The sequence below is a fragment of the Olea europaea genome, chromosome 18, assembly GCF_002742605.1.
Source record: "Olea europaea var. sylvestris chromosome 18, O_europaea_v1, whole genome shotgun sequence".
Taxonomy (NCBI): Eukaryota; Viridiplantae; Streptophyta; class Magnoliopsida; order Lamiales; family Oleaceae; genus Olea; species Olea europaea.
The window spans coordinates 7,880,472-7,893,025 of NC_036254.1; the positions used below are offsets into that span (position 1 = coordinate 7,880,472).

At 34.2% G+C, this 12,554-nt stretch overlaps 3 protein-coding genes across 3 annotated transcripts; 2 read left to right on the top strand and 1 right to left on the bottom strand.

Annotated features, from left to right (window-relative positions):
• LOC111367356 (probable calcium-binding protein CML18) lies at positions 1–803 on the bottom strand. The gene has a single exon (XM_022988177.1). It carries the CDS (start codon positions 756–758, stop codon positions 309–311), a length of 450 nt encoding a protein of 149 aa, XP_022843945.1. The 5' UTR covers positions 759–803; the 3' UTR covers positions 1–308.
• Positions 804–7,361: 6,558 nt separating this feature from the next.
• On the top strand, positions 7,362–10,634 carry LOC111367357 (probable fructokinase-6, chloroplastic). Its single transcript, XM_022988178.1, has 7 exons — positions 7,362–7,626; positions 7,989–8,197; positions 8,556–8,768; positions 8,884–9,081; positions 9,167–9,304; positions 9,465–9,581; positions 10,250–10,634. The coding sequence occupies exons 1-7, from the start codon at positions 7,458–7,460 to the stop codon at positions 10,403–10,405; spliced, it is 1,200 nt and encodes a 399-aa protein (XP_022843946.1). The 5' UTR covers positions 7,362–7,457; the 3' UTR covers positions 10,406–10,634.
• Positions 10,635–11,331: 697 nt separating this feature from the next.
• LOC111366460 (polcalcin Ole e 3) lies at positions 11,332–11,728 on the top strand. Its single transcript, XM_022987216.1, has one exon. The coding sequence runs from the start codon at positions 11,394–11,396 to the stop codon at positions 11,646–11,648; it is 255 nt and encodes an 84-aa protein (XP_022842984.1). The 5' UTR covers positions 11,332–11,393; the 3' UTR covers positions 11,649–11,728.
• Positions 11,729–12,554: the final 826 nt, after the last annotated feature.

Consider the following 12,554-nt stretch of genomic DNA (forward strand, 5'->3'; position numbering starts at 1 on the left):
TGATCAACTAAATTTAGTTCATTGAAATCAAATCGCAATAGTTCCACCACTAGTTTTACTGCTAACACTTATTAATGGATTGACCTAAACTATTTGCAGATATAACAAAAATTTAGCAGTAATTCACAATTTTCTTTCCATAACCAGTCAAAATAGAACAGGATAATAAGGAAAGAAGATCAAAGTGTGATTGTGAATATTCATATTCACCTGAAACCACTATCTAAAAGTTACTTTTAAATTGCAATAGAACGGAGAAGTAAAGTTAGAATTCAGAAATAGTAAGAGTCACGTGCTATGACGAAGGCCTACCCACTCATCATCTTTTTGAATTCTTCGAAGTTAACGCAGCCGTCGCCGTCAACATCGACGGTGCTGATCATTCGTCGGCAGTCCTTGAGGCTACACTTCTCACCCAGGCCCTCTAGTACCGAGTACAACTCACTCGCCGAGATTTTCCCATTCTTGTCCTTGTCGTACAAATCAAATGCATCCTTCAACTCCTTATTGTCGCCACTGCCACAATAGAACGCCTTAAACTCGTTAATATCAATGGAACCATCGCCGTCTGTGTCTAATTCCGACATTATGCGCTTCAATTCCTCCTCTCCAGTTTTCGAGCCGAGCGCCTTCAAAATTTCGCCGAGTTCTTGTAACGAGATTTTGTGATCTCCATTAATATCGAATTTCTCGAATACCTTCTCAACTTCTTCTGCCTCGGTCAACAAAATCTCTGGTCTTTTCGAGTTTTTCTCCATTGTTAAGAGTGAATATTTTTTTTTTTCCCCGTCTGAAGGGGTTGCCGGTGAGTATTTATATTGACGGTTTACGCGGTTTCGTACGCGCAGTATCATGCGGCTCCAATTGGGTGGGTTAATACGGGAGTTTACTTTTTATGTTAAAGAGCAAAGATCCACTACAATGCGTCCACCTAAATTTTCTAGGAGGTAGTTAGTACAAAATATTCATACTTTTTAATGTTATTGTGTAAAATATTCATATATTTTATTTTTTGACATTTTCATCCCCACCTTTCAGCTTTTATTGCACAAAAGGTCTTTTTCATCTACTTTTTACAATTTTACCCTTCTATTTAAAATAAGGGCCCGTTTGATTGTAAGGAAAGAATTTAAGTGGAAAGAAAACGAATCAAGGAATTGAATTCCTAAAACTTGTTTTATTGGGAATTGTCAATTAAATTATTTGATTGGTATAATTTTTCACCTGAAAAATGTTGAAATTTTGGATCTTTTGGTATTCGTTTGACTTTATTTTTTTATGAAAATTGTCAATTAGAATGATAGAATTTATTACAATGGTGGATGGAAATTGTTTCCATTACTAAAAAAAATTAAAAAATAAAATGATGGAAAACTCAATTCTCACCAAAATCAAAGGAATTGATTTTCCGTAAAAAGGCAGAAAATGGGTCACATGGGGTAGGGTAGAAAGGCAATTCCATGGAAAATTTTGGTCATCGATCAACACTTTCGGGGTGAAAGTTCCATGGAGAATGGAGGTATCAAACAGGCTCTAAAACAAAAGAAAAGAAAAAACAATGAATTAATTGCGACCAAAGTCCCAAAATTTTAAAAAATTACAAATGAGTTAGAAATATATTCTTAAAAATCAAAAAATAATAATAAAAAAAAATTAACCCACCAAATTGGAGAGCATTGAAATTTTGATAAAGTTTTAATTAAGTTTTGTGGCATGAATTCCATTGCATCACTTCCAGCAAAATTGGAGCAGATTTAAGTGTTCAATTGAAATGGAGTTGAGAGGCATTTACAGGTAAAAGGTGCATCTTCACGAATTGGTTGATTCGAGACAAATTGATGAAGACCCATGTATGCATTTTGTTCACCATGATGAGTAGAAGAATATGGTGGTGGTCCTCGGTCTTGGTTCTCAATGTTGGCGTTAGAATTTGGGATGAAAATTGTGTGGTTCGCTGTCTTCAAATTGGAATGAGATTGAATCTAATTTAAATTGTTTCTTGATTATATGGGACCCTGAAACTGCTTGCATGGAGGAGTATTAGAAGCCTGTAATGGAGTTTGGCCATGGGTGTTGGAGGGTGGCCGGAACTGGTGCTGAAGTCTTGCGTAAAGACAAGCTTTTAGGCCTGAATTTCATCTGATTTTGGAATTGTTATGTTGATTTTTGGTATGGAATTGTAGAGTGGGATGATCTGGCCCAACATGCTACCATTCAATTAATTTTTATTTAGCAATTATTTACTCTAGTGAGAGGAGCATTTTTGGCGATTTAGGTCGCGATGGGTGGTAGGTTAAACCCTCAGTAATTTAGGCGGCTGTAGGTTTAACTCAAGGTAAAAATAAAGTTTTTTTTTTTTTTTTTAGTTTTGATTTTTAAGTAAATATTTTTAACTCAATTGTAATTTTTTTTAAATTTGGGACTTTAGTTGCAATTAGTTCATTGTTTTTTCTTTTCCTTTCTTTTTGTTTTATTTAAATAGAAGAGTAAAATCGTAAAAAATAGATGAAAATGACCTTTTGCACAATGAAATGTGGAAGGTATGGGGTGAAAATGCCAAAAAATGAAATGTATGGATATTTTGTGTCAATTGCCATTTTCTAGAAAAATACTTTCTTGTGCATAACTATTTATATAAGGGTTCGTTTGATTACAAGAATGTAATTTGGGTGAAAAGAAAACCAATTCTAGGAAATTGAGTTATCTATAACTTGTTTTACTGAGAGTTGTCAATTAAATGTGTTTGATTGATATAATTTTTCATCTGAAAATATTGAAATTTTGAATTTGTTGGTGTTCGTTTGAATTTGTTTTTCATGAAAATTGTCAACTAAATGGATAGAATTTGTTTCAATTGTCAAAGAAAAAACATGGAAAACCAATTCTTCAAAAATGTGGAAAAAGGGGTCACGTGACCAATTGACAAGAAAACCAATTGCCAAGAAAATTTGGCCAATCAAATATGCAAAAAGGTGAAAATAGAATTCAATTTCCTACTTCCATGAGAAATTTGTGCAATCAAATAGGGCCTAATATTTTACACAATGATGGGATATCAAAATATATATTGATACGTACATTTAGTACAACCCTTCTACACTCCAGTACTAGACCCAATTAAATCTGTCTGGACTCTGCTTGACCCTATTCTTCACATCCAATATCATTATATTTCTAAATATGTATGGCAACAAGTCCCACTAAGATCAGTTTTTTTTTTTTTTTTTTTTGCACTTCAATAAAATATGTGATTGAAAAATAAAAAAAAAAATTGTGAATTCCATGAAATATGCACTTAAAAATGAATTGGAGGATATGAAGACAAGACAAGCATTATTAGCTTTGAAAAAAAGGACAATGCAAGTCTTGCCAAATTTCATGAGGATTTGTATAGTAAAAGACTATAAAAAATAGAATGGTCAAGGCTATTGAGGAGTCAAGTCAAGACCCTATTGGAACGACTTCAAAGTTGAGCAGCAATATTTTAATGACCCGTCAACAAAGCCAAGCTTTTTATTGGCATTAAGGGAAATTCATATAGAACAGCTCCATTGTAGGTAATTATCGCCATTGGGTTGAGAGGGAAATGAGAATAGCAAGATCAACAAGAGAAAATCTTCTATATATGACAACAAGAGCAAGATTATCATTCAATAGAGCAAAAAAGAATTGTTAAAAAAAGTAATTTTAGTCATAGTCATCGAATGTAGTAAACATGTGTGACAGCTTATTATTAGAAATATTAAGAGGGTGTTTGGTAGGAATTTTTATGTGAAAATGAATTTTTGAATAGTAAATTGATGAGAAATGTGTGGTTGAAAAATAAGAAAAATTTTTTGATTTACGTGTAATATTATTTTAATAAAGAATGTGTGATTAAAAAGAAGAGAGAGAGAAATGCATTTTGATAAAAATGGGTGCCAAACAGGGACTAACTTGTTATATGCGTCAAATGTTGGCTAAATTAATTCTGCTCAAATTGATCTCTAAAAGATTTTAAACCAATCAGGGATGGGCACGTTTAAACGGCAAGTATTGGAGGAACAGAGGGATGTTTCTCACATGGGGATTTTTTTTTTTTTTTTTTTTTTTAAATAAAAAGAAGAGTGGGGTGGCGTGGAGTGGAAGAAAGGCTTTCGAATCACACGCTTTTGGCAGTTTTATGATAGAGACTATTACCTGTCAAGGCGTAAATCCGTTAAAAGCAGTCAAGGCGTAAAATCAGTTAAAAGCAATATTTAAATTATAGACTTTATCCTTTGCGTGCCATCTAAACTATACCTTGCCGATCTCATTTTATTAACCAATCCAATTACCAATAGAAATTCATGGTTTTTATTTCGTTAAATATATTTATTTGGTGTTTCACCTAGAAATGGTAATGTAATTACTCAAGATTTTTATCAAATCAATTAGGAAACAAATAAAAAAAAAAATCATGTCTTCTAATAATATTGATTAGATTTTTTTCAGATTTTAGATATTTTGTTCCAACCACGAAAATAATATGATGAAAGTTATTTGCATGTTGGGTCCCAACTCCAATATGATCCACATGCTTCAATAGCATCTACTATATCTGGAATATCAATTAACCCTATTATTGCAATTGCTCAGGACCCTGACTTGTAAATGGACCTTTATGAGCTTCTAAAATATCTTTTGGGCCATGGTCAATGTCCCAGTTAGTTCTATACATGTGACCCGCTATTAGAAATAGAATTGCAATAACTAAATATATTTTAGCAAAATACACACTTCCAAACTTATGGGATTGAAGAAATGATATACAAGGGCAGACCCAAGAGGGGTCCTGCAGGATCAAGTGACCCCCCCAAATTTTGGGATTATCTTTTTTTTTTTTGGATAGGTACTGCTTGATATTGGTTGAAATCAAAGTTAATAATTAATTCTAATAATATATTTTCATGAAATCCTTAACTTTTTAACTTTTATCAAAATTTACTAAAAATTTGATTTTAATCCCCACCAAACAAGGGCAAATTCACAATAAAATTGATTTTTTTTTTCTTTTCTCTTATTCTATCTCCTTTACTCCATTCACCAAAACCTTAACTCTTCTAATTTTTTAAAATTTATTTGAAATTTTTCTACATATTGCCACATCTACTATAAATTTTTACTTTTCAATCAAATTTTCAATTAATTAGAATCTAAATTTGCATTGTCTCATATTCTATTTGTGTACACAAAATGTGTCTGAACTGATTATATTCAATTTAACTTATATTTAACGAATTTTATTTATTTGATTGAATATTGGTTATATGTTTATCCTTTCGGTCACTTGAATTGATCAAAGTATTAAATACACTATAAATTTTTCAGTATAAATATGAATTTTCTTGTGATGAGTAAAATATTAATAAAATAATTATTTGAAATTGAATGGATGAAAATTATGGGAAAAATATTAATGAAGAAATATTTTTTAAATATAAATCTGCATTTTCTCAGATCAAGTATAAATCATTTAAAAATCAACAACAAAGTATTCAATTTGTACAGAATTTAATTGTACCCCTAACTAAAAATTTCTGCGTCCGCCTAAATGCATGTGACTTATTATTGTTCTTCAAATGGTTTAATCTAAAATTCAAATGTAAAAGTATAACTAAAAGAAGTTATATGCTATAATGCTAGGTATTAAAAATTGATAAAGTAGATTATTCCTTGTCGAAATACACTTTTTCACGTCACACGTCGGTGAAATTTAAGAAAGAAAAAAAAGAAATTGTAGAGTATTTTATGAAAAGCAAAATGGGAGGATAGCTTAAAGAGCGAAGAGGGTTGTTGACCTTTCATGGAATAATGTCCCCCTCTCATAGGGTTGGCAACAGGACGGGCTCACTTTGTCAAACATTTTCCCTTCCCGTTACCCATTTAAGGCGGGGTTTGGATAGTTGCCCCATTTATGTACCCATTTAACTTATTTATTTTTCTTTTAGTTTTTCATAATTCATTTTATTACCTCATTCATTCAAGTGAAAAAATAATATAGTTAGTAAAAAAATTTTAATTAACTAATTTATTTTCAAAAGTTATATTATTCAAATATATTTGATAAATTAAGGTTTTATTGTTAATCATATTTCTTAGATAATTTTAGTTGTCATTTTCTAATATAATTAATGAAATTTTGTGGATTTTTTTCATTTAAATTATTGAATTTTTTTAAAAAAAATTAAACAGGGCAAGACAGATCCCAGTTACTCGTACTTGACCTGATTACCCGATTAAGCAAATAATCTATGCCCCCATTTGGGAGCCATAGGTATTGCATTTAACGGGTATTTTTGTCATCCCTATCGATTTATATATTTTGTGCAAAATAATTAGGATTTTTCTAGTTGTACACCGGGCACCGACCCCCTCACAAGAGGGGGGCCCACGCCAAATAAAAAAATCGTGGGCTCCCCTCTTGTGAGGGGGTCGGTACACCGGAGTGTCAAACTCGGTGTACATGTAGAAGAACCCAAATAATTATATTCTTCATTTTGACATAACACCCCTCAAATCAAGCAAACGTTGTGGAAAAACAATAAATTTGTTCATTTTCACTATTGAAACCTTGTAAATGACGAATTTACCCTACCTTTTAAATAAATAAAAAGAGAAAATAAAGAAATAATTGCAATTAGAGCCTTAGATTTTTATGAGATCCACAAGTTTTATTAACTTTTCAATCATATATTTTATCTTTCTTTTTTTTATCAAATCTACGAAATTTTTATCTTTATCTAACTACATTTTACATGTTTTTTTGTTTATAATAGTATTTCACATTCCTGTACGTGACACTATAAAAATGAAAGGATGCATTTCACATGACATCTAAAATTGAGTACCGACGCAACAATTTTTCGGTGAATATGGAAGGGAACATCGCAGTATTGTTCCTTAATTAGACATACAATTATCATGTGACAATTTAACATAGAATCGAACCAGTCATGTCATTGAGGACCAGCGATGCAATTTTGCTAACTTTGGAATACAAATGACTTTATGTTAAGGGAATATAATCCCACATCGATAAAAATATCGAAATAATGACCAATATATAAAGAATTGGGACACTCCTCTTAATAAGGTTGACCTTATTAAGATGGACCCCAAACTTTAACATGGTATCAGAGCCCATTAAGCTCCAACGAGCGATTCGATCCGATTAAGTCTCTAAAAATGAGCACACGGATTTCAAGATTGGTCTGCTCAAATGAGCCACCATCTTGCGGGGGCATGTTAAGGGAATATAATCCCACATCGGTAAAAATATCGAAATAATGACCAATATATAAAGAATTGGAACACTTGTCGATATAAACGATTTGTCTGCTTACATTCCCCTTCAGGCCGTCAATATTAACGCCAAACAGTAATTTAAATGGGCCCTCAAGTTCCCCATAATTGAGATTTTCTTTTGAGCTGAATTAATGGCTATTCATTCGGCTGCCTCGAGCTTCAGCTGTGTCTCCTTGAATCGTCAAGCTTCTGGGTCATCCCACAGGTTATTGAGGCCCTTCGTTCTCTGCCAGTGCGAAGTCAAGTCACTGGTTTTTTCTTCGCAGTCGCCGGCTTCATTTCCAGGCTTTAGACTTCAAGGCGAGCATCTATTCGAGTTATAATTGCTTGCGAAATTGTATTTTGGACAGTGTTGTACTTAGCACAGATCACTTGATTTCACTTAATTTCATAACTGTTTTGATATAGGAAGTTAAATTGATGCTTAATGAATCTATATTATGTAGATAAGTTGACACATCTTTCTTTCATGAAGATGGATGTTCAAATCGCTTTACTGTAGTATGTGTCTGAGTCTACAATGAAAAGCGGAACCTGCTAAAATGTTAAATAAAATTGAAAGATAAACTAAACAGTTCTTTTACGGCTCTTGCACTGGATGATATCTTTATATAGTTCAAGAATTTCTTTGACGATCTATTCCTTGTTCTCATTTCTTATAGGAAAAGCATTAGAAAGCAATAGTGGGCCATTGGAAAAGGAAGAGTCTCTTGTGGTTTGTTTTGGGGAAATGCTGATTGATTTCGTCCCAACAACAGGTGGCATCTCCTTGGCTGAAGCACCTGCATTTAAGAAAGCTCCTGGTGGTGCACCTGCTAATGTTGCCGTTGGCATAGCTCGCCTTGGTGGTTCATCAGCTTTTATTGGGAAGGTATAGTTAATAATACTATTTGTTGTGCATGGTTATTTTTCATAACGATTTAATGAGTATTTATGATCCCGTCAACTGATTCAGGAGTTTAAGGTTTGGTTACAAGCTCAAATGTTTCACATTAGCTGTACTTTTTAGGAATATTCTGAATTCTAATTTTGTATTATTTTTAAAAAATACATATTGTGAAGGGACCGTTTAGGCTTCACTTCTTCCCCATCAAAGGACTAGTGATTTTGTGTCCTTAGTGTTATTCTAGTGTTTCATCTATTATTTGACCTAACAATTTGAAAATTCTGTAAAATTGTACAACAGGCGGATGAAATCTTTTTCAACTTTTTATTTGGTATGTGTACAGGTGGGTGAAGATGAATTTGGTCACATGCTTGCTGATATTTTGAAAGAGAACAATGTGAACAATGAAGGAATGCGGTTTGATCCTGGTGCTCGAACTGCTTTAGCATTTGTAACGCTCAGAAAAGATGGGGAACGTGAATTCATGTTTTATCGTAATCCTAGTGCTGATATGTTGCTCCAAGTGGCTGAACTTGATCTTGATTTGATTAAGAAGGTATGTGAGCTAAGTTTCATACATTGATGGAAGAAACATTTTGTTTAATTGAGGTATCTTATAAATAGTACTGTTTTGGATTGATTTTCTGCTGATTGTTGTCGCCCTTTGCTAGGCCAAAGTTTTCCACTATGGCTCTATAAGCTTGATTACAGAACCTTGCAAATCGGCCCACATTGCTGCAGCAAAAGCTGCAAAAAATGCTGGTGTGATTTTATCGTATGATGCAAATTTGAGGCTACCACTGTGGCCATCAGCAGAAAGTGCTCGAGAAGGTATCCTTAGCTTATGGAACGCTGCTGACATAATTAAGGTACTCCACGGACATAAACTTCCGAATGTACATCAATGAATTACTTTGGAAGTATGTACTCTCACATTTTGGCATAAATCATCAGATAAGTGAGGAGGAGATAAGCTTTTTAACCCAAGGGGAAGATCCATATGATGATAGCGTCGTTCGTAAATTGTACCATCCGAATCTTAAATTACTTCTAGTTACCGAAGGCCCAGATGGTTGCAGATACTACACCAAGGTGTGCTTCTAAATGCGTGTTTTCTGTATTGCAAAACAGTTATAGGCACTTCTTTAGCAAATTTTTTGTTGTAAATGTATACCTCCCTAAGTTTTCCATGATTAGTACATTCCTGTGATAGCAGTATATCTGATACTGCCTGGAGTTCTGACTCTTGCAGGAGTTCAATGGAAGAGTTAAGGGTTTGAGTGTGGATTGCATTGATGCAACAGGTGCCGGGGATGCTTTTGTTGCTGGAATTTTATCGCAGATAGCTGCTGACATATCACTATTTCAGGTATTAACTTTTAGCTATGCAATAGATGAGGCATAGACGTACTCTGTGCTGTTACTGAAATTTGATGCCTTATATTTCAAGAATCACTATCATAACTTCTACATTGGTCGGTCGGCTTGATTTCACCCTTCATGTACCGGAAACGTTTTCATTCCTGGTCAGTAGATAATATCACTGATGAGCATAAGAATAAGACTTAGCCGTGTGATGGTGTCAAATAGATTAAATGTCTGATTCCTTAAGCGGGATAAAATAATTCACCGACTGCTATTTGTGCCACAGAGCAATTTTATTTGAGAGATCAGACCGAATTACACTTTTGTGCTCTTAAATTAGATAAAATAAGTGCCAGATAATCTGTGGGTACATTCTTCTGATTTACAATAATCATAAGATAAACAAAAATATGAGAAAATGATGAATCGTTTCAATCATAATTCAGAAGTAACAGAAATACTTGTTTCTATATATCTTTTAAGCTGGTAAAATGTCAAAAGTTTCACTAAATGTAGGAATAAAATTCAAATTCTTGCATTTCGTTTGAAGGATTCTGAACATCTCAAATTTGTGTCTTGAGGCATTTGTTTCCATAATAAAGACAGATGGTTTCACGAGATTCCTAAAATTCTTGTCTGTGTTTGAATTCACTTCAACTCCTTGTCTTGTAGGACGAAAACCGACTGAGAGATGCTCTGAGATTTGCAAATGCTTGTGGTGCCTTGACTGCGACAAAAAGAGGTGCAATTCCAGCTTTGCCAACTAGAGAAGCTGTGCTAAATGCCCTACTCAAATCTTCCCGAGATGGCACAGATTTATCATTATAGATGATCTAGCATAATAATGTCGAGCTGATTGCCTGAAATTTCAAGTTGTGATATAGTTCAGGATTTGAATCCTGGTTCAGAAATCTGATTTCATTTTATTTTAAGCATGCTAGAATCTCGAGATGTAAAGTCTTAAGTGATGGGGGCGTTGATCTTTCGTGTGTACCAATACCCTGTGCAATGTTTAACTTGAACAATAATTTATAATATGCCAAAGCTATGTTTACCATGATTTTTTGTCTATCAAATCAGTCTACATGTACATGGAACATTTTACAGAAGTGTTACAGATTATACACAAAAGTGGAGTGAAGGGTTTATTTTATGCGATAAAATATTCACATGAGGCCCATCCAAATGTGAGGGCCCTGTAGAACTTCCATGAATTTATTCCTTGTACACAGGGAATAATACATCGAGCTTTGAAGGCTTGTCAATTCAAATTTTGAACATACTGGATGTGACAAACATTAACTGGCTTGATATTTGACTCATCAGCAAACAGGTTTGTCACAATTTGAGCTGGAAATTGGTACTAGCACATTCAGAAATGAATATGAACCAAACTGAGATTTGGCTCGTTAAATGTTGGCTTGAGGATTCTGATTGGGAAAAGTCAATCTTGAGTACACATTTTAGATATATTTCATCGAGTTTTTCCCGAAGCAGTAGGATACTCAAACTCGACTAGGGTTCGTTTGAGATTCCTCAATTTGATCTGAAATTCTCTTGGACTGAGCTAGGTCAAGGTTCAAAGTCTTGTTTATAATATAATCCATAAAGGTAGGATGGATGAGCAACAAACGGGCAAATATGTTTGAGCATTACCATATTCACTGGCTATAGAAATTTTTGTACCTAAAAAAGGCAAAACTCTTCCCTATTGACATGGATTACCATATGCTTCTTCAAGATCTCACCTTATAAGCCAGTCTACATACTCTAGAATCCAAATTTTCTAATCAAATCTTTAATTTTGAACAAAAAAATGGCCGATGATCCACAGGAAGTAGCTGAGCACGAGCGAATATTCGAGCGATTTGATGCAAATGGCGATGGCAAAATCTCATCCTCGGAGCTTGGAGAAACTCTGAAGACACTTGGATCAATTACTCCCGAAGAAATTCAGCGCATGATGGCTGAAATTGATACCGATGGTGATGGTTTCATTTCATACGAGGAATTTACAGATTTTGCAAGGGCTAATAAGGGATTAGTCAAGGATGTCGCCAAGATATTCTAACTTCGTTTCAGTAAATCTCATCTGTGTTTTCACTTATTTTCAATTTCAATTTGAGTAATCTGTCCATGTTCATATGGCTTTTTTTTAAGCAGTTTCCTGCCACCTTATTCATATACTAATTTTTGTTTGATATGTTTAGCTTGTGATGTAGATTGAATCTACAAACACACGACAATAATAACCAAACGGATTGAATTCAGAAACAAACTTTTATTATTTCTTGAACAACCAAGAAAACCTTAGGAGGAGTCTTTCAGCGTCTTAAATATGAAAAAAAAAGATAACCTACTGGGCCAGCAGTCCCAAAATGGGCTGGGCTACAAAATGGAAATAACAAATGCTGAAAATAAATAACACAAAAACTTAAAATGCTGTTTTAACACACTAAACGATTTCAAATTCCCAAAAACCCTCATATGTCATGGCAAAACTGTGAGTTCAATCCGAAACGCTCGCTACCTTTCCGAAATGGGGTTATGGGCTCAAAACGGACACCAAACGCAAAATTTACATCAATTTCTTTGAAAGCCGACCATCCAACCATTCCATGTATGCCAATGCCTGTTCCTCCACATAAACATCATCATTCTCCCCGTGATCAATGGGATTTGCCCTCGAATCAGAACCGGTAGCACTATCTCCCACGTTGTCTCCATGGTATGGCAAAAGATGCTTTACATTAAACACATCAGAAGTCCGTATATGGGAAGGAAGTCGAAGGCGATAGGCGTTGGGGTTGATCTTCTCCACAATTTCCACTGGACCAATGGTACGAGGTGATAACTTCGAATGCTCATGAGATGGCACTCGATCCTTAGTCAGTACCGCCCAAACATAATCCCCAACGTCAAACTCAACAGGACGTCGATGCCGATCAGCCGCCTCTTTATACTTACGGTTGGACTC